The sequence below is a fragment of the Equus asinus genome, chromosome 9 (genome assembly GCF_041296235.1).
Source record: "Equus asinus isolate D_3611 breed Donkey chromosome 9, EquAss-T2T_v2, whole genome shotgun sequence".
NCBI lineage: Eukaryota > Metazoa > Chordata > Mammalia > Perissodactyla > Equidae > Equus > Equus asinus.
This window is the reverse complement of record NC_091798.1, coordinates 91,558,252-91,579,047: the sequence shown is the minus strand read 5'-3', so window position 1 is coordinate 91,579,047 and position 20,796 is coordinate 91,558,252. Positions and strand designations below refer to the sequence as shown.

The following is a 20,796-nucleotide window of genomic DNA, read 5'->3' as shown; positions in this document are numbered from 1 at the left end:
TGCGACCCCAGCTGGACTGGGCGATAGTTCAGTACGGGGAGGGGGGGGGGGGGCCGACCTGGGGTGGAGCCCAGGACTCGCGGTTGTTTGGAGAGGCTGCTAGGGTGGCGTTAGATTTTGCTTCTCCTGCAAACATACGCACACTCTCAATTTCTTGTCACGAAAGGGGAACCGTGCATTTTGTAGACAAAGAGTCACAGAAGCAACTTTCGAATGAAAAAAAAGCAAAGAGAGTCAACGTGCAATCTCCCCAGAGGAAAAGGAACCGTGCTGTTTGTCCTTCTGTAACTCAGCAACACCCCGGCGACGGGGGCTGCCTGTGTCTTCTGCGGTTTCTCTTGCTCTTCTCCGCGGAGGTTCACTTCCACCCTCTAAGCGCTCCAGAAGTGAGAAACCGGGCGGGGCAGCCGCCGCCCCGAGGCCAGCTGTGCGCGGGCCCAGCTGCAGGGGATCCCGGCCCAGCGCCCCGCTCAGCCCCTTCCTCCCCGCGGCCCGGGCGGGGCGGGTCCACGCGGCCCGGGCGCTGCGCCCCGCGCGCGGCAGGGGGCGCTGCGCCGGCGCGCGCTCCTCCCGCGGAGAATAACGGGGCCGGGCTGGAGGAGAAAGGAGACCTGCCCGGGAGGCGGCGGCGGCCGGGAGGGCGAGGGCGGAGAGTTCACTTTGCTCGGTGTCAGCGCGCGGCGGCTGCAGCGGGCGCCGACGAGGGAGCACCGAGGGAGCGGGTCGCCCGTCACAGGGCGGCCAGGGAAGGGCAGCGAGAGGCCGGATACGAGCGCGCCGGTGGGGCGCGGAGCCGGCGAGCCTGGCCAGCGAGGGGAGCCGCGGGGGGCGCGCCCCGGGCGGGCCCCCGGAGCCGCGCAGGATGCCCCACGAGGAGCTGCCGTCCCTGCAGAGACCCCGCTATGGCTGTAAGTGCGCGGGGCTCCCGCCGGCCTTGGGGAGCCCCCTCCCCAAGGACCGCGTCGGAGAAGCCGAGGGCTCGGGCGCGCGCCGCGGAGGGACAGGAGGGCTGCGGCTGTGCGGCTGGCGGAGTTGGGGGCCGGAGGTGCGACACGTAGTGAACGGCGTCCTCCCGCTGTCCCCACCGATCCCCGTTCCCCAGCCGGCACCCCAGCCCTCGAGCCGCAAACCCCACCGGGGCGCGGGGCGGCGCTGGGTCTGCGCTCTGGGACAGACCCAGGTCGGGGTTTAGGGGTATCAGGTGAAGACCCGCCAAGCTGCGGGCCGCTGCCAGCTCGCGCCAGGGGGTGGCGTAAGGGACCGGATTCTTCCAACTCAGAAGGGGAGCAAAGTTTGTTTGCTGCGGCTACAGGTGGGCACCGCAAGCAGTGTGGCTGCGCGCTCTGCTAGCGGCACAGTCGGCCTTCCTGGAGGGGCCGGCGCCCCCTCCTACCCCGCTCCCGCGGACTTCATCTGAGCCGAAGGAGCCAGTTTGGGCCCCACAGGTGTAAGTGCTTTCCTGCTGCTGTCAAAGGGGCACCTCGGGCCCCAGCCCGTCCCCTCCCCGCTCCCCCCTGACCGGACAGGACTGTGCCGCGCGCGGAGCGCTGGGCCCGGCGGGGAGAGGACGCGGCGCCGTGCTCCCGGGATCCGGTCGGAGCCCGCGTGACTTGAAGGAGATGGTGTCGATTACCCAGCCCGGGGCTGCCCTCGGGGAGAAATTGCTTTGGCGGATCGTGAGTGGATGGAACCAGATTAGCACCGACCACGTGGCTTCATGTGCAGAGTTCAGAGTCTTTACTAAACATGTGCCAGGAAGTATTTCCTTTAAAACAAACAGAAAGTTGGCTTGCTCTCTCTCTCCAGGGGTGGCCCTGTCAGTGAACCCATGACCAAGGGCCACAGGTTAACCTTTCTGCCAGGCTGGCCTTGGTGGCAGAGGTACCAGGTTTGGGTTAAGGTGGTGGTACCCCCTGCGGGGTGGTTTGTGTGGTTCTGACTGGTTGAGAGGGCCACGCACTTGCCTAATCCAAAAAGGGGAGTGGTCATCTTGTATAAATTCACCCTCCCCTTTCTGCCGCCAGGCTGGGAATGGAGTGTCAGAGGTGGGAGGTTAGTTTTCCTCTTGAGACCCTTTTGGTGTCAGTGAGGAGGAGGCTGAGGAGTGAGCCCAGCTTCTGTCCTCCTGGGAAACGCATTCAGCAGTTCACCAGGACCGGGCTCTTAGTTTGCCCTTTGGTAAACCAGACAGACAGCAGAGCTTCTGGGGTTCAAGGAGGCACACTGCTCATCCAGAGCGTGTGGTGTCAGCCTCGGGTTAGTGCAAGTCGCTTATGCGACAAGCTCCCAGAACATATGGTAGTTTTGCTGTGTCAAATTATAAGATGACCACAAAGTCTGGAAACGAGACGAATACACATAAAAAATGGTTTTTGATGTCACGTAAAAACTATGATCCATTGTGCGTGTCGTCCTCCCTAGTTCAGCGTGCCGTGCACACTTGCAGTGAATGGGGTGCATCGGTACGGCATTTCCATCAGTCTCTGCGTGCGCATCTGTGCTGTCGCCTGATGTCTTTGAATATTCCTGTGGGTTTAGCACCCTCCAGAAGCAGTGGTGAAGGAGGTTCAGGTCTCGCAAGTGTGAAGAGCACTCCCCACAGCACTTTCTTTGGACGTCGTTGTCCAGCTTTTCTCCAGTCTGGTGTGACGGCGTGGTGTGCCACCTTGTTGGAATCGCTCCTATTTACCTTGCCCCCGCCTAGCGAGTGCTGGCATTCTTTGGTCACTTGACGTAGTAAAAAATGGAAAATATTTGCTGGTTTCCAGACTTTACGGTCACCTTGAAGTTTTAAGGCTTTAATACAAATTAAAATTGAACATTTCTGTAATTTTGGTAACAGGTTCATGAATGTTTATTTTTAAACAGTTTACTTTAAAAATGAAATCTAGTGGAATATGCCTTAGTGTTAATAGGTACTATCTAACTCTGACTATTCATGCGAAAGGGGATGACATGGTGTGTTAGAATATATAATTTCTAGTGGTTGGCTTCCTGGGCCTTCTGTCACCACAAGGTTGAAAGCAGTGCTGTGGGCTCCTCACGGGAAGGCCAGCGAGGATTGCGCAGCGTCGTCCTTGCTCTCTTGCATTACCAGGCTGGGCTTTTTCTCGTTTGTTTTTTGCTAAGTACAGGCTCAATAAAACCTCGAACTATACCAAACAGGTTTTATCCCCGATATATACAAAGAAACAAAGCCCTATACGTTGTTGTAACTTCAGTTCCCGCCCGTACATTCTGAGTAAAAGGTATTTGAGAGTGGGCTTTAAAAACAAATTTTGGTAGTTTCAAGTAAGCTGTTACACTTGTTTTAGGTCTAGTCTTCTGTTCTGCCATCTCTCCTCCCCTTGAAATGTCATTTAATTCAGTAATTCTTGTAAATTAGCTCAGGGCTGGTATGGTCTCTCTCCTCTCCACCAGGCTGATGTCTGTAAGATACCACCTAGTAAGTTGTCCTGGAAACATTTCTCAATGGGTTCTCCATGAAGGCTCCCTTCTCAGATTTCTGACATGGGAGGTTACTGAAGTCGTCCTGATTTGCACACTGGAACGCTGAGTTAAAACTAAATAGACCACTTTCTGTTTAATCCCTGCTTCTTCCGTATTGGCCACATCCTCCGGCAACTTGTGAAGTTGTTTTGTGCGGTATTACTACAGAACAAAGCTGAATTATCAGCTCACTAGTGCAGTTCTTCAGGGAAGAAGTGCAGAAAGGCAAAGGTGGAAGGCTTTTTATATTAATTCAGCCGTAACCAGAATATTAGATAATATTGTAACCAGAATGTGTTTCTACACTCAAACCAAATTTAAACGACACTATGGTTAAGTATGATTTGCAAACAACTTTTGTGCCATTGTGATGAACTACGATGCATTTGCCAAAGTAATTCTGAAAACACGTCGCCACCGTGATCTGTCAAAAGTTTTGTTCTGGTTACTTGAGAGTTGAAAAGATCTGTAATAGCACAGAAGGGGCTTTGTGACTCGGCTTAGATGATTTCCCTCATCACCAACAATTCAGCCACCATTTAAGCGCCCGCTGTGGGTCGGTGATCGGCTTGTGTGTGGCAAGAACTGTGGTTTTCTATTCTCTGGAAAACTTCCTTCATGAGAAACATTGTAAAAGCAATAGTGATCAATGTTTGACTCTTTGCTTCTTTTAAAAAAGTACAACATAAGCCCAGCGGACGTGTGGATGTGTGGGTTGTGGGGGGAAGTTCTGGCCAATGCTGTGAGCTTTTGAATGATGCTCTTGTCTGAATGGTGAGATTTCTAAATCACCTGGTAACTGGAGTATTGGGGTGGGCAATATAACTAAACCTCTGATCCCTTTCCCAGTACCAATCCGAGATGAAGGGCTTTAAGTTGTCAATTAAACTCAGGTGCGTAGAGCAGGATTGACTACAGCCGTGTGCAGCGGCGTGCCTCTAACGTCTACCGGTGCCTTTGTCCAAGCCTCAGGAGGTTCAAGACATACAGTGTCGTCATGTGATGCTGTCGTTAGTAGACAAAAGTCAAGGCGCTCCTTCATGTGCTAATGTTCTGGTTGAGCTTTTCAAAAGGATCTTTAAGGTCAACAGCTAAAGTGTTATGTTAGTCTGCTTTTAACTTTAATTACACATGTTGTTAGCCAAAATGACTTGTTTGGGAGAGTTTAAGCTCGTAATACGGAGTTTGTTTGAGAATTCAGTGTTATTCAGGGTGTTAGCTAACCTGTTTTTTCTCTAGGGAGCCAGGGCTTTGCTGTTGCCTCTGACCCTCCCACTCCACAAACTTTTACAGCTCATTCAGATCTAACGCACCAAGTTTTCATGGTAACCAAAAGAGAAACAGAGGCCGCTCAGCTTCTGATGTGATGGCCAGGTGAGTCCTCCAGGGTAGGCAGTTCAGCGTGGGCTGTGGAATGAAGGTTTGTGAACTGACCAAGAGCTGGGGCTTCCCATGTGCTGTTGTTAACATCTGCTCACCATCACCTTTGAGGGGGCCAGTGGTCTCCCCCTTTCACAGACGTGCCGGAATCTATGGTACTGTCTCAAGGCCACACAGCTAGCTGGTGACAGTGCCAACTTGAAAGCCGGTGCCGTCAGACCCTGGAGCCTCTTCTCCCCCGCAGTTGCCAATTTGCCTCCCCTAACTGAATCGTCGGGGTTTGCCCCTTCTTTCTGTTTCAAATGTTTGTGATGATGTTATCAAACTGTGGAAATCTGCAGCCATTTGGAGAGTGTGCTTTTTAAAAAATAGATGCATGATATTTTCTAAAGTTCATTTTGTCACCTCCTGACCCCCCCAGAAAAAGCATAGAAGATCACATAGGCTTTTTATAGAGTACTTCCAGGCTTCATCAAAGGATTTTACATAAATAGGTAGAGACATCCCATTCTCACTGTGAGGCACTGAAATGAAAGAAAGGCTTTTCCGTAATGTAGTGGCATGCTCCAGTGATTCCAAATAGGGTAATTTGTAAACCACTTTATTACACGTAGTCATCCCTCGTTACCTGCAGAAGATTGCTCCCAGGACCACCCTTGGATCCCCAAATCAGCTGGTGCTCAAGTCCCTGTGGCAGGCCCTGCCTATGCACGGGTTCCATCAACCGTGTATTTTTGATCTGCAGTTGGTTGAATCCGTGGATGTGGAACCTGTGGATCTGGAGGGCTGACCGTACTGGCCATGCCTTGAATCTGGGGTTGATGAGAAGTCAGGCAGAAGCTTGTAAGGGTTGAGTGACCAGTGAGCTGATACATTTTCACGTTACTTTTCTATTTTTCTCTCTTGAAGAGTGGTATCGATGAAATGGCAAAAGCTTTAGAGTTAATAGATGTGGGTTTGAATCCTGACTTAGCCATTGACTGCATGAGCAGCCTTGGGGTTTTCTCCTGTACCTGGAAAGGTGTTGTTTTATATTCCTCTAACGGTGGCTCCTGTGGTTCCTGGCACATAGTGCTAAGCAAATTGTAGTTATTTCAATTAATTGATCACCTAATATGTATAACACACTGTGGATGAAGGAAAAATGACTAAGATGGTTGCAGCTTATAAGAGAATCTGGGAGATAAAGAATGATGCTTATACTTCTATTAGTGAACTTGCAAGTTCCATGAAAGTGGAGACATGAGGGTGATGGATTTGAATGGGGCGATGGAAAGGCTTCATGAAGGTTGTGAATTTGAACATGACCTTGAGGAAGGTCAGAGGAAAAGCCAAAAGGCATTCCAGTGCATCTGTTGCATGGGTAGTTGGGTGGGGCTGAAGCTTAGGATGTATGGGTAGATGCTGTGGATGGGGATACATCATGGAATCCTTTATTTGTAGGCAATGGAGGGCAGGTAGAGCTGTCTTGAGGAGAGTGGCTTGATCCGATCTCTCACTGAAGTGTCTTGTTCTTGGAGACACCTTTTCTCTTTTTTGTAACTTTTCGTTGGACGTTCATGGGTGAGTGGCCCGGCGAGGTGGGCAGCGGTGGGAAGCTTGGGTGTGGTGGACCTGCAGGAGCATGGGTGAGCTTTGGGGACGCGTGCATTTGGTGCCCCCTCTCTCCGCTGCTCAGAGACCCCTTCACATGCATCCAGGTTTGGGCATTCTTTGTGATGGGCAAGTTTGTCAGATAATTTTGCTCAGGATAGGCCAGAGATTAGTGAAGAATGATTATGCTTATGGGACTGGTGGCATTCAGTGAATACAGAGAGAGGTAGGTAGGCGTGGACTCTCGCCGGAGCCTCACAGATTCCAGTTGCGGAGACCAGCAACTAGCTAAACTCTGCCAGCAGGGGAATTCTCTGAGAACCGGTAAGAAAAAGGGGCAGTTAGAGCAGGTCCAGGACCGTGACAACTGAATTATCTAGGGGGAGAGTTTCTCCCACTTCTTTTTTCCTCATTGTCTCCATTACTTGCGGTAATTTTTACTTCTCAAATTTCACTGGAGATTTAGTGCCCTCAAATGATCAACATCCCAGTTTGTTGAAAAATGGCTCATGCCACATTTCCAGTTCACTAGCAGGTGCACAGATGTAACTAAACTCTAACTGGATGCTCCTTTAATTTTCCCATCATGGATTATGTCTGGCCCTTCTTGCCGAGGTGCCTAAAAGGAGCCCACAGCTGGCTCTCCAGGCAGCGCAGTGGTTCTCAAGGAGCGGCGCCCAGACAGCCACCGCAGCAGAGCATCACCTGAGAACTTGTCAGAAAGGTGAATTTCCGGCCTCACCGGACCTCCTGGATCAGAACTCTGGGGTTGGGTGCAGGAAGGTTTCTAGAAACCTCTAGCTGATTTGGTGCACTGCTCTAGTGCAGGAGGGAAGGCGTTCCTAATATACCGTTGCCTTCTTCCCAGTGCTTCAGGCTTTTGTCAAGTAAGTGAAAACACATGGGCACCTTACCCAGTGTGTGATTTACAGTATTCCTGTGTGTTTGATTTGAGCGCACATGTACCGCATACAAACCCAGGCACTGATTTCTATACGGGTTTGTGTTTATTTTATAGGATTTATTTTGGTATGGCTTTAAGCTTGCTTTTCTCCCTTCTGGGAAACAAATGTGATTTAGAAGATAAAGGCCAAAATCTCCCCTGATGAGGGATTCAGTGAGGTCAGCTCCCCGAGGCTTTCTAGGTGGGGTGGTGCTCCTAGGAGCCATTGGGAAGGCTGAGTGAGCCTTTTTGTGGAAAAGGGAGGCCCAGTCCTGGCCTCTAATTCTTGCAAGGGGTGCCCGGACAGTAATGGTTCAAGGATGTTGTCTTGATCCATTTTTTTCCTCCAGGACAACTTAGTGTTTTTCATTCGTCTCCTTATTCACAATTTTTAGAACATTGAAAAGGATGGCAGAGAGGTTATTTGATAGGAATAAGTGCGCCCAGGTCATCCCCACGTTGTGGAAAACTACACATCTGGGTATTTTGTTACTGATTAAAGAGAGAGGACATGTCTATGATTTTTTTGCTTGGGATGCCCAAAGATGATGACTTTTAGTTGTTCTTCTTTCTCTATTACTACTAAATCTCTGAAGGAAGACGTTTTTATATCACTAAAAAAAAAAATTAAGGCAGATTAGTTCCTGATAATTTTGTCTCATCTCATATTTCATTGCCAATATGAATTCAATCTTAAGTAATGATAATGCCGTTCCTTAGTCTCTGTATAGAGAGACTTGACTTGCATGTGATTGAAGCGACATGTATTTCAACTCCTTAAGTAACGCTTAGGTCAGTCCCTAGCCGGTAGCCTGGCACCTAGAAGATGCTCCATAAACAGGTTTTGCTTAAAGTGTCTGTACTGTACTGCTTGGCTAAAGGAGGAACTTATTTCTTTCATCTGTCGAATTAAAGGTAATCTCAACAGCTTTCAAGTGCCAGGCAGCTATTTACTGTTCAGTTGAGATTTGCTTTCCCTGTCTGTGGAACCTAGGTAAGTTGTTTCAATGTCTCTGTCTCAGTTTCCTAACCTGTAAAATGCAGGGGGGAAAGTGCAGGCTCAGAGGGTTAAATGATTTAATACTTGGAAACACACATATTCACAATGTGCCTGTGAGGAGCCAGCACTCAAATGGTGGGCGGGGGGGGGGTGGGGGTGGTCACCCTCACCCACCCACTTGCCCGTCTTCCGCCTTCCTGCCCTTTTCTCACTTTACCCAAAAGTAGATTTAAAATCCTGGCCCCGTACTCTCTTGAGAGCATGTACTCATGGGGAAACTCTTTAGCTATCTATATGAAATGGAGGCGATCTGTCAATTTGGATGGAGGTCAAATTAATCCTGTTTATGGAAGTACCATGATCTGTTGCTGACTGTTTCCAAATAAAGTTGGTTGGGGGTTGGTTTTCTGCACTGCGTTTTTTGGGCACCTCAGAGACAATCGTGGAATTGTCACTCTGAAGTTATCAAGCCTCCTGTTGTCTCATTCAGGTGTCCAAAGGTAAGTTGATCGTTGTTGCTGCTGCTGCTGCTGCTTTGAAGCCCGAGAGCTCAGGAGGCTGTCGAGAGGGGAAGCAGCTACTTGAGATAAGTGCTGGTCTTCATGCCGGCTTCAGATTGTGGAGCTTGACTTGCCTACCAGGGTCAGCCACCCTTCTGGTCACCCCAGTGCTGTGGGGTCTAGAAGGGAGATGGGGCATAACTGGAATGTTGGAGCCATTGGAAATTGAGAATCTGGGCTCTTCTTTCAGCTTACTCATCCATTCTGCCTCCCTCCCCTTTCTACCAGGTTTTTTTATTCTGGTGAGTTTCATATAAATGTTTCCTATCAACCACTCTACTCCTCACTTCCCCAAAAAGGGAGCATTGGCATCAGCCAGACTTGGCCGGGTCCCACCTGGGACCCTGGGGAGCTCTGTCACTTCGTGCGTTCTTTGCCTCAGCCCTGGGCTGACCGAGCAGGCTTCACAGCCTTGGGCTAAGGAGCTTACCAAGACGTCAGTCACATGGTCAGCCTTGCGGACTGTGAGCTCTCCGTCCACCCACCCCCTGAGCTGTGCTCCCTCCATATGAGATCTAGGCAGGTGGCTTCCCAGAGCCTTGCTCATAGTGAACTCTCAGGAAGTTTTTCCAAGAAACGGTCATTACACAGCTAATACAAGTATGCTCTCGCTTTCATTCTGTATCTGCTAATGAGTTTTATTTTCCAAAGGAAAAAATACTCATTTAAAAAGAATCTATAAAGATACAGTTCTGTCTCCATGAGAACCAAGCCCACATGAGTCCTTTCCTTGCTTTGGAACTGATTCTGGGGACAGTCTCAGAGCTTTCTTCCTCAGGTCCCTAACATAATGCAGCCATGCACTGTATAATGACGTTTTGGTCAATGATGAAATCCCCTCACAACGCATTTCTTGGAATATATCCCTGTCGTTAAGTGATGTGTGACTGCTGCTGTCAGTTTGAACTGGTTATAATAGTGTAGAGGATTGTGTTCACGTATTCCTCTTTAATGGGCTCTGGTTGTAACTCTTCACATTGGATTAGGTGAACTCTGAGGAGGGAATGGAACTTAGTGTGCTTCTATGTAGTAGTTTTGAAATCTCTGAAAACCTGTACCTTTGATGTGTTAAACAAGGGAAGATATGTTACCCTGTGTGCTCGTGAATGCCTCTAGAAGGTTATGCAGCATCTTGTAGAGGTTGCCTTTGGGGAGGGAGTCTGAGGGCGAGGGTGCGAATACCATTCGAAATTGTTTTCACCATGTATTAGCTTTCAAAAAAATAAAGCAAATGTGTTTGGAAAATGTTGTACTACATTGACTACTCTGAGAATAACATGGATAAAATAGAACAGCAATAAAATCCATGAGGATCAGAACTGTGTCTTTTGGTCGCTGCTCTACCCCGGTGTCTGGAACGTGTCATTCAACATGTCAACAGTGGTTCTTTCTAGGTAATAAGATCATGAGTGAATTTTTAAAAAATCTTTTTTCTCTTCAGATGTTCTACTATAAAAATGTTTTTATTGTCAGGAAAGTTATAAGAGTCACCCTTTGCTGCTCAGGATACAAAGTTCTTGTTAGCTAGAAACTCTGCCTTGAGAAAATTAGAGTCTGAAAAACGGGTCTGTTGTTATTGGAAGGGTTCAGTGGAGATCTAATTTTCCAGGTGTGTGTGTATACATGTGCACATGTGTGTGTGAGAGAGAGACAGAGATTGAAAGACCGAAGTGTCCAGAGATCCAGGACTCTAATTGTAAGCTGTCGTGGTGGGATAGAGATGATGAGAGGATAGATGAGAAACATAAGGATCAGCAAGGTAAAGTTAGCAATGTGCGGCGCTGGGTATGACTTCTCTGAGCTTCTGTCTATATCCGAAAATGGGTTTATGTTTACCTTGAGGGATGTGAGGTCTGGGAGATCACTCTAAAAACTGTAATTTTTTATATGTGTGGTCTTGGGGGGAGGGGTAATTTTGCCAATTACGTGAGTCACCCTTGGTATAGTCTTATTAGTATTGAAAAGTGTTTTTGACTTAATCATCCACCTCAAAGGCAGTGCCACTCTAGTTTTGTGACATAGGCTGTTTTTGGACCCATGTTTGAAGTGAAACTGTCTTCTTCCCCCCCAGCTTGAAAGGCAAAATTTTGGCTTTTGGTAGCAATATCTTTGAGATGTAAATTTTCTGAATCCTAATATATATTCTTGGCCAGATCCTTCCTTTTCCATCTGAGTATTTCTCTTCCTAAGAAGTGTAAATACTGGAAACACAAGTGTATAGTAGGGTCCTCAAAACCGAAGAGACATTTCAAGAGTAGTGTCTTTGAGACAGATGCTCTCAAAATGAAAAGTGTTTCCTAAAGGGAGACTCCTTTGCGAGACGAGGAGATCTGTGGTTTTTGCAGTGGGGGGATGCAGCTGGGGAGGGCAATTCTGTCTCCCAGGCTGTTGACAGAGCTCATTTCTTTACAAAGTTGACATGTTGTGGCTTATTCTTAAGTAAATGAGGGGTGGAAGGCAGGGCAGCTGGGATCACTTGGGGCTTGAAAAGATTTCCCAGGGCTGCTGAGTGTCAACAGCAGGCCAGCCTCCTAGCTTCATTGTACGCCTGTGACTATTATCCACGCCATCGTACTGTCACGTCTTGGCTGAGAGCCTTTCTAATTTGTACTTGCCAACCTGGCTGCCCATTAGAATCTCCAGGGGAGCTTCACGAAGAAAACAGCCGTCCCTGGATCTCCTCCCCTAGATGTTCCGTGTCTTTGTTTGGGGGTAGAGCTCTGGCATAGGTGTTTGTGTTTTGTTTTCCTATCAAAACATTTTGAACCCTCAAAACCTCATGGAACGACACAGTGAACATCCATTCCTTTCACGTAGCTCTACCAACTGTCAACATCTTGCCACACCCTTCTGTCTGCAGACATTGTAACAGCACACCCCTAAATGTTTCAGCACCCATCTCATGTGCCAGCAAGGATATTCCCCTCTACAGCTGTGTCCTCAATGCCACGGTACCACACGTTCAAGCCCACAGTCCAATTTTAAATCCTACACTAAGATCTCCCCCAACTGAGCTTCATAGGCAGTTTTTGGGATGGGGGGTCCAGTCGAGTTTCTCCCATTACCTTTGGCTGTTATGGCCCCTCGGTCTTCTCCGGGCTGGAACATCTCTCCCACCTCCCCATCAGTTCAGTGACACTGAATCCCCTGAGGAGTCCAGGCCTTTCTGGGCAGGAACGCCTTATGAGTGACGCTATTTCCTCACAGCTCATCACATCAGGGGGCCACCGTGTCCAACCTCCCACTGCTGGTGACAAATAGATATTTTAAAAAATCTCTCTAGGAGATTCCAGGGTGCAGCCATGGTTTGAAATCCATTGAATTAATTAAAACCCCTCTGTGTGTTTGTCATAAAATGTACGACATAAAACTTACCATGTTAACCATTTTTAAGTGTACAGTTCCGTGGCGGTAAGTACATTCACATTGTGCAAACATCATCGCCATCCATCTCTAGCACTTTTTCATCTTCTCAAACTGACACTCTGTGTTCATTAAACAATAACTCCCAGCCCCCGGCACCCACCCTTACACTTTCCGTCTCTGTGGTTTTGACTACCCTAGGTACCTCTGATAAGAGGAATCATATAGTATTTGTCTTTTTGTGACTAGATTATTTCACTTAGCTTAATGTCCTCAGGGTTCATCCAAGCTCTAGCATGTGTCAGAACTTACTTCCTTTTGAAGGCTGAATAATATTCCATTGTGTGTGTGCCACATTTTGTTTATCCATTTATCTATTGATAGCAGCTTGTGCTGTTTCCAACTTTTGGCTATTGTGAATAGTGCTGCTATAAACATGGGTCTGTAAGTATCTACGTGAGTCCCTGCTTTTACTTCTTTTGGGTGTATACCCAAAATGGGATTGCTGGATCATATGGTAATTCTATGTCTAATTTTTTGAGGACCCTCCGAAGACCTCTCACTTTTCAATTGGGTGAACTGAAGAAGCCTCGGAAAGGTGAAATTTCTTTGAGTTCAAGAAAGAACTCGGTTAGAATGCGGGGCTCTAGGCACCTGTTAATATTACCTCCCCAGGGGCCTGTGTGGATCCATCTCTTCTTCTCAGGGGATGAGTGCCATGGGTGTAAAATCTAGCTGTGGCAGGATTTACTTCTTTGCCACCTCAGGTGGTCTGCAGGACTAGGGTTAGAGTGTAGTATTTCATTTACAGTATGCATAACTTTTTAAAGAGTTTAGTTTGGGGTTAGTAATTTAAGGAGTATTAGTACATAGACAACAAGTTGTATTTAGTCTCTGTAAATAGTGCAGGGAGGTAATAGGTTGCCTCTCTGGGGTGTATAGGATTTTTAAAACAGAATATTGTTTTAGTTTGTTAACCTGGCTCCTCCAAATACTAGTTGTGTGACCTTGGACAAAGTCTTATCCTCCCTGGTTCATGTTGTTCAGCTGTAAAATGGGTGATGATAGTAGTCAGAATTGAATGAATTCATCTACCTAAAGTTCTTGGTGCCTGGTACACAGAAGGCACTCATTCAGTGCAAGATATTAATATAATATTTCCCATCGATTTCAAAGATGTTTAGATAATCCCAATTATCCTCAGAAGTATTATTTGGGATGCTGGCATTTTAAATGAGTTATTACCGTTTTACTGGACTGGGCATGTCTATTTGGCTGTCTTGTGACTGGCAGCTTGAGGCCTCTACATTGGTGACTCTGTTTTTTTTTTTTTTTAAGTTTAGCACCTAAGCTAACATCTGTTGCCCATCATTTTTCTTCTTCTTCTTCTTCTCCCCAAAGCTCCCCAGTACATAGTTGTATATTCTAGTTTTAGGTCCTTCTAGTTGTGGCATGTGGGACACTGCCTCAGCATGGCCTGATGAGCGGTGCTAGGTCTGCGTCCAGGAGCCGAGCTAGTGAAACCCTGGGCCACTGAAGCAGAGCGCACAAACTTAACCACTCAGCCACGGGGCCGGCCCTTAGATTGGTGATTCTTAACCAGAGTACAAGGTGGCAGGAGCGTGTAAGAGCCAGGGTTCTAGCACAACTGTGGGCTTGAAAGTAGGGGGAACTATTTCCTAAGGGTGAGTGTTGGTCATTTGTATTTATTGCTGGGGCTGTGGGGTCTAGATTAACAAAGGGTGTTGGGAGGATTCTGGCTTCCTTGTGCCTAGCTAAGGTGGAGCCAGGACAAGGTAGCTGGCTGTTTTGGAAGGCTGGGCATTCTTGCACTCTCTGGTTAGAAATGAGCTGAGAATGATAAGATCAACAGTCTAACTCCATATAACGAAATAGTTGTCTCTTAATGATGAGTTTGGAATTCGTGCTAAGTATAGTGTGTGGCATTCCCAGAATTATTCAACAAGAGAAGATGTTGGCTCTGCAGAATCGCCCAGTAAGTGTTGAAACATGGACGGTCCTACTTCAGTGGAAAACCCTGATCTGACCCTGGTCTTGGGCCTGTCTCTGGTTGCCACATACAGCCTAGGGGAAGACATCCCACAGTATTTCACGTCTGGTAGAAGGGGATAGGACCTTGAGAGGTGGGCGTTGTGTATACAATTGTAATAAGAGGGGACTGGGTTCTATCCTTTTCTGTCAGTTTAACTTCTGATGATGCTGGCAATAACAAACACATACAGAGCTTACAGGTGCCAGGCACTGTTCTGAGCACTTTATAGGAATCATCCTATTTAATCCTTATAACAACCCTCTGAGGTTGGTAATATCCCCATTTTATAGGTGGCAAAACTGAGGTACAGAGAGGTTAAGTAACCTTCCCAAGGTCCCACAACTAGTGAGTGACAAGTCAAGGTCTGAAACCAGGCTTTGTGCCTATCATACCTGCTGGATACAAGTTACAAAGTCAGTTTTTGATACCTGGTGCTCTTTCTTCTGGGTAAAGCGTTTAGCCATTTTATTAATTTCCTATGTGTAACAAATTAACAGAAACTGCATGGCTTAGTACAACAGAAACATTCTCTCACAATTCTGGAGGCTAGAAATCCAAAGTCAAGGTGTTGGCTGGCCGTGCTGTCTGAAGGCCTGCTGGAGGGTCCCTTGCCTCTGCCCAGCTTCTGCTTCTTGCTGGCCATTCGTAGAGTTCCTTGGCTTTTAGATGCAGCTCTCCAATCTGCCTCCGTGGGTACGTGGCCTTTTCCCTGCGTGTCTGTTTCTTCTTCTTGTAAGACAGCAGTCACTGGATTAGGGTCCGCCCTAATCTGGTGTGACCTCATCTTAATTTATTGCATCTTCAAAGACCCTATTTCCAAATAAGTTCTCATTCTGAGGTTTTGGGCACACGCGAATTTTAGGGGATACTATTCAGTCCAGCATAGCCGTTACATTTAGGAAAAGGAAGGATTGTAGACATCCTAAGTGTTTTCGCACAGTGACTGGCTAATCACCACCAGTGATGTGAGCAGGCAGGGAGAGGCAGTGAGTCAGGGGACTGGCTGGTGTCTGCTCTGCAGTCACTGCTTGGTCATCACTAATGCTGAGACATCATCACAAGAACAGATGCAAGAAGGAAGAGTGGGGAGAAGGCAGAAGCAGCTGACATCAAAGTAAGGGTCTGGGGGCATCGGGAGGCAATGAGGCTATGGTGGGCGCTAACCTGGTGAGAGAGAGACAGACAGACAGAAGAGCCGTTTAGGATCCAGCGACTCAGAGGGATCATTGAAGCCCCCTCTCGGTCACTTAGACTATTCTGCACATTCAGAATAAGACCACTGGGAAGTGTCTGGTCCTTTTTCAAGCAGTTTACTTTGCAGCGACTGTAGGTTTCGCCAACAGTTAAGCAGAAAATAGACTCATTTAGAGGCCCTTTGATCAGGCTGGATGGTGAGACATACATTGTTTCCAATCTCATTTCTATGGCAACAGGACTTTCTGATGTAAAACCGTAACTCCACTTTATGAATATCCACTTCCTGGGTTTTTTTGCTTTGGCCGATAGAAAGCACAGAACCAAATTTGGGGCCTATATACGGAATTTGTGAAGGGCTTATGCACTGTTTTCAATGTATTTACATCCTTCTGCCTCATCGTTCTTGTCTACTTTTATTTTCCCTTACCTGATTTCTTTATAGTTATAATTTTTTCCCTAAGGTGTCTCTCTTTGTTAACCTACTCAAATAGTTAAATAGTTTTGGGAAGGACGTGAGATATAAGTAAAGTGTTCATTCGACCAGTGAGCGCTTTGGGCAGGTCTCTGCCCTGGGAGAGTTGACCTGGTTGGGGAGGTGGCACAGGGTCTCAGAGCCTTGGCTCTGTCCTCGCTACAGTCAGCTGTGGCTTCCTCTCCTGCAGAATGCAGTAATGCAGCATGGTCCCTATCCGGTGGCGTCATAAGGACAAAAGGCCAAAGCGAGTGTGAAGCTCCTGGCGCCATGCTCGTGTGAAGAGCGTGCTCAGTGGCTGGAGAAGCAAGTCCTCCGCCCAGAGGAGCGGTGTGAGCTGAGGCCCAGAGTCGAGAGTGCATGCCTGCAGGACTGACGAGAGGAAGGAGAGCGGAGCAGATGGACCGGTCTGGACTGCCACAAGGCAGGCAGGGCTTCTTAGATGCTGGCGAGGCACCGCTGGTTGCACCTTTGCTGCTCCCTCCTCCTCGGTGTTCCTTCTCACCCGCACTGACCCCAGGCCCATGCCTGCCTTGCCTTGTCTCCCCCTGCATCTGCCTGATCCTCCTGGAGCCTGTGCCAAGTCGGGAGCCTGCCCTCTACCGATTCCAGCAGAACTGAAGGAGAGGTGTGAAACTCCTAACGCTGGTGACCAAGACTGTTTTGGGAGATGGATTCTTCATTAAAATTTTATTGCTTTCATTTTCTTTTTCTTCTCCATTCTCTTTATTTACTACCTTCTGTTATCCATAAACTTTTGAAGTCAGAATAGGAGGCAGCTGTTAATGTTGCCATTGGGGAACCACAGATGCAACTTAAAATAAACTGATGGGTTTCTAATGGTGAGAAATGCTTATATAATAAAGTGAAAAGGGAGAATATGGTGTGGGAAGTTAGAACTTAAATCGAGTGGGGAAAAGACCAGAAGGAGACTCACCAAATTGTTAACAGTTGTTTTGGATAAAACTCTTTCCTGCCCTGTCGTGTTCATTTTTCCTAGAGAGACCTGTGACCATATTAAAAATGGGAGAAAAAACCCAAACCCACCCACACTGGTTTTCATGTTACGCCTTCTGATTGTGAGAGAGGAGGTTCTTCCCCATCTGGCCTTGGGTGACTTGGGCTAATGGAGTCCCGGGTAGCAGTTGTTGGTGTGATAAGATAAACTGCTAGTGAAGCATCTTGCTGGCCTTGCTCATCTGCCTTTTCGCTGAGCCTGTGAGCTCCGTGAAACCACTGAGGCCTCCTGGGTCTGTGCGTGTGTGCCACACGGAAATAGGAGCTTCTCGTGGATGCTGGTGCTGGAAGTTGGAGGATGGACTGAATTTGAATTGGAGATTCTTGTGTGACTAGCTTCGTGGGTCAGGTTGAGAGCAGGTTTTCCCATGGGCTCTGCCAGTAGCCTCTGTCGACACCCTCCAGTCACAAGATTAGAGTGCGTGTGCTCGGTTCTGGGTTTCCCTTCCTCAGCGTCCCGTCGTTTTCGGTGAGCAGAATTTTGGTCAGCTGGCCCATCACCAGCCAGGGCCAAATTAGACATAATTGCACATGAGCTTAACTTTCAGGTCCATGGCTGACTGTGCTCTGCAGAAGCATGCCAGGCCGGGAGCTTTGTTCTGCCTGGGAACAGCATGCCCCAGCAGAAAGGTTACAGGATGATTCACTGTCCAAACGGAGACACCTTTGTGGGGGGAGGGGCTTCTGTGAATTATGCCAGGACAACGGTGTCAGGGGGTCGTTTCTGGGCAGACAGGGACAAATTCTCTCCCTGCCCGTTAGGATGGTCTTTCTCTGTTCTGTGAAATGAGCTTCGCTTTCCTAGACAGAGTCTTTACAGCAACCTTTGGAGGAGAGGGGAAGCCAAAACTGTTGGAGAGGATGCTGGGGCATTCGAGAAAAGGGGAAGCAGGGCGCCTTTTCACAAAGGTTGAGCTAAAAATAGAGCTCCACCATTCAACAGTTGCTTGGGCGCTTCAGATGCTGGGGATGGTGTCATTGTTCCTTTCCCTGCATTCCTGAGAGTCTGCTCCCTCTCCTCTGTGTATAAAGGAAGCCGTCCCTGCTGAGTCTGCGGGCATGCAGACCCTTTAATACGCCGCCACGCCACCGAGGGAGCTGCATGGAGGATCCCTGCGGCCCCCTCCAGCTCTCTCAGCCCAGGATTTCATAATAGGCACCCCAAGGCCTGCGCCGCATGGGTAATGAGGAGGCACAAGCAATGCCTTCCTGCTGAAAGGACAGGGCCACAGCTCCTCTGTCCCTGGCTGTCACTCACTCAATGGCAGGCTCTTCTCTGAGCCAAGGGTGGAAAATCTTTGAGCAGGGGGAGTGCAGCCTCTTGCTGGAGGGGGGTTTCTTGGTGGGCTGAGCCGTAGGTGGTGGGGGCCCTGAGAGGGAAGGGAGAATACCACTGTTATTCTGTAGGTCAGGTTTTCTCAACCTCACTGCTTCTGGCATCTTTGACTAGACAGTTCTTGGTTCTGGGGGGCTGTTCTGTGCATCATAGGATGTTTAGGGTGTTCTGGCATGTAGGATGCCAGTAGTATCCTCCCTCATTCGTGACAACACCAAATGTCTCCAGACATTGCCAAAGGTCCTGCCCGGATTGAGAATCACTGCTATAAGTGAAGAAACTAAATTGTTTTCTGGATATTTCTTTGGTGTTGCTGTGTTTTGTTCTGGCCAGACTCCCACCTTAAGCCTTTATAATACCATTTACTGGACCAATTAGTGTCTGGGGCGGTGGGTGGTGATTTAGAATGAAAGGGCCTCCCTTTTGTGCTCTCCGGTTTGGCTCTGAAATAGAGTGAGCTGAGCTCTCCCAGCTCCCCTTTCAAGAGTGTGTGAATAATGAGGTCCTTCTCCCGGGAATGGGAGTATGCTTTTCCCCATCAGTTAAAACTATTCTTGTAAAATTTCTGCCATGACTAGTGTAACAGTTTCATACTGACCAAAGCATTACGTTTTCAGCGAGGATTCTCTAGCACAGCGCTTCCTGCACTTCACTGTGCACGCGCATCGTCTGAGGATCTGGTTAGACTGCCGACTGGGCTGCAGCAGGGCTGGGCTGGGCCTGCGATCCACACGTCTGACAAGCTCCTGGTGATGCCTGTGCTGCTGGACCGGGGACCACACTTTGAGTACTGAGGCTCTAGTAAGATCCAGCTCTTGAGAACTGGATAAAAAGTGGCAACTGTGTCCAGGAGGAGGATGGAACGCTCTGAGTGGGGGCAGCATAAGGCTCTTGGCAATTTGTTGTGTGAGGGGGCTGCCCACAGACCTTTCTGAGTCTGGGACGTGATCGCCTGAGCCCGGCTGTAGCTTTGCAGGCTGTCAGGGAGCAGCGGGCCAGCGCTTACAGCCACTTACCTGACACTGTGAGGAGGAAGGTAACAGGACAGCCTGGGACAGATGGCTGCACCCCCTGAACGGGCACTGAAGGGGCAAGCCAGCTCTAGAGAGGCCGCAGATTGGACCGTTTTAGACTGTGAGCTGTTTGCTGCCTCCCTGGGTTTGATTTGAGCAGACAGAGTCACACAGGATAACCTGTCCCTTGGAATGGCTTTGGCATAATTTCCTAGTTGCTCAGCTCTGCAGGGATGACAGGCACCTGCTCTCCTCATGCTGGACACTCCCCTGCGCTCTGGGCAGCATGAAGAGCAGTCCTTGCTGCCCTTCGTACCCTGCAGCCTTTGCTTCTGCACGTCTGCTGGTACCAGGGAAGGGAGTGGGAGTGGGAGGTGGTATTGGGTGCTGTGGGAAGTGAGTAAAATGTTCCCAACTGGTGATGAAAAGGAAGATATGGAGCCCAGGCCACCCACCGTTGTGCACTGGGGGTCGGATTGGGATGCAAGTACCATCATCCCTCCGTATCCGTGGGGGGTTGGTTCCAGGACCCCCCGTGGATGTTAAAATCCGTGGATGCTCAAGTGCGTTATATGAAATGGTGCAGCGTTTGCATATAACCTAGGCACATCCTCTTGTATACTTTAAATCATCTCTAGATTACTTACAATACCTAATATAATGTAAATGCTGTGTAAATATTTGTTATACTGTATTGTTTAGGGAATAATGACAAAAACCAAATCTGTACATGTTCGGTACAGATGCATCCCGTGGGCCTTTCCATCCGGGGAGGGTTGAATCCGTGGATGTGGAACCTGCGGACATGGAGGGCCGACCGTACAGCAGTGTCTTTACACTGTTTATTAAAGCAACTTACTTAAAAAAAAAAAAAGATTGTAGAAGTAATAATTTGGCATCCTAGCAAAAACCCCTGAAATATAAATAAAAATTTAAAATAATCTTTAATCTCATTATCCAGATATAATCATTGTGAGCATTTAAGCATATCTCTTTCGAGTTTTTATTCTCTTTTGTATCTGTTTTTAATTTTCCTCTCTGTCTATGTTAAAATTGGTTAACATTCCTATCACCCTGATGAAGGTGTTAAAGTAAATTTGTACTGTTCATGACTTTTCAAAATTAGCAGAGTGCCCATCTTTGAAGGTCTTGGTGGGAAAATGAAAATAAGTGAGAGCTTACACTCTCCATTCAGAAGCCCAGAGGTCCTGACTAAATCCTAACCCAAGTTCACAGGGGATTTGCATTTGAATATCTTTGCTCCAGCTGCATGAGAAGGACACACACACACACACACACGCACGCACGCACATGCACACACGCATGACTATTTTGTTTGTGTAGGGCTTTAGCACATTTTTTAGCTCTCTCACAGCATCC

The 20,796-nt window shown here is 48.2% G+C and overlaps 1 protein-coding gene across 2 annotated transcripts in view; it reads left to right on the top strand.

Moving 5' to 3' along the window:
• The first annotated feature begins 574 nt into the window (after positions 1 to 574).
• Positions 575 to 20,796, top strand: part of IQGAP2 (IQ motif containing GTPase activating protein 2) — a 267,741-nt gene continuing 247,519 nt past the window's right edge. The window contains exon 1 of one of the 2 annotated variants that reach the window (XM_070517917.1): positions 575 to 908. In XM_070517917.1, coding sequence (XP_070374018.1) covers positions 863 to 908 — 46 coding nt within the window. In that variant the 5' untranslated portion in view covers positions 575 to 862. Of the gene's footprint in view, positions 909 to 1,025; positions 1,448 to 20,796 lie in introns of those variants that run through there. The other variant, XM_070517918.1, reaches the window with a different exon arrangement.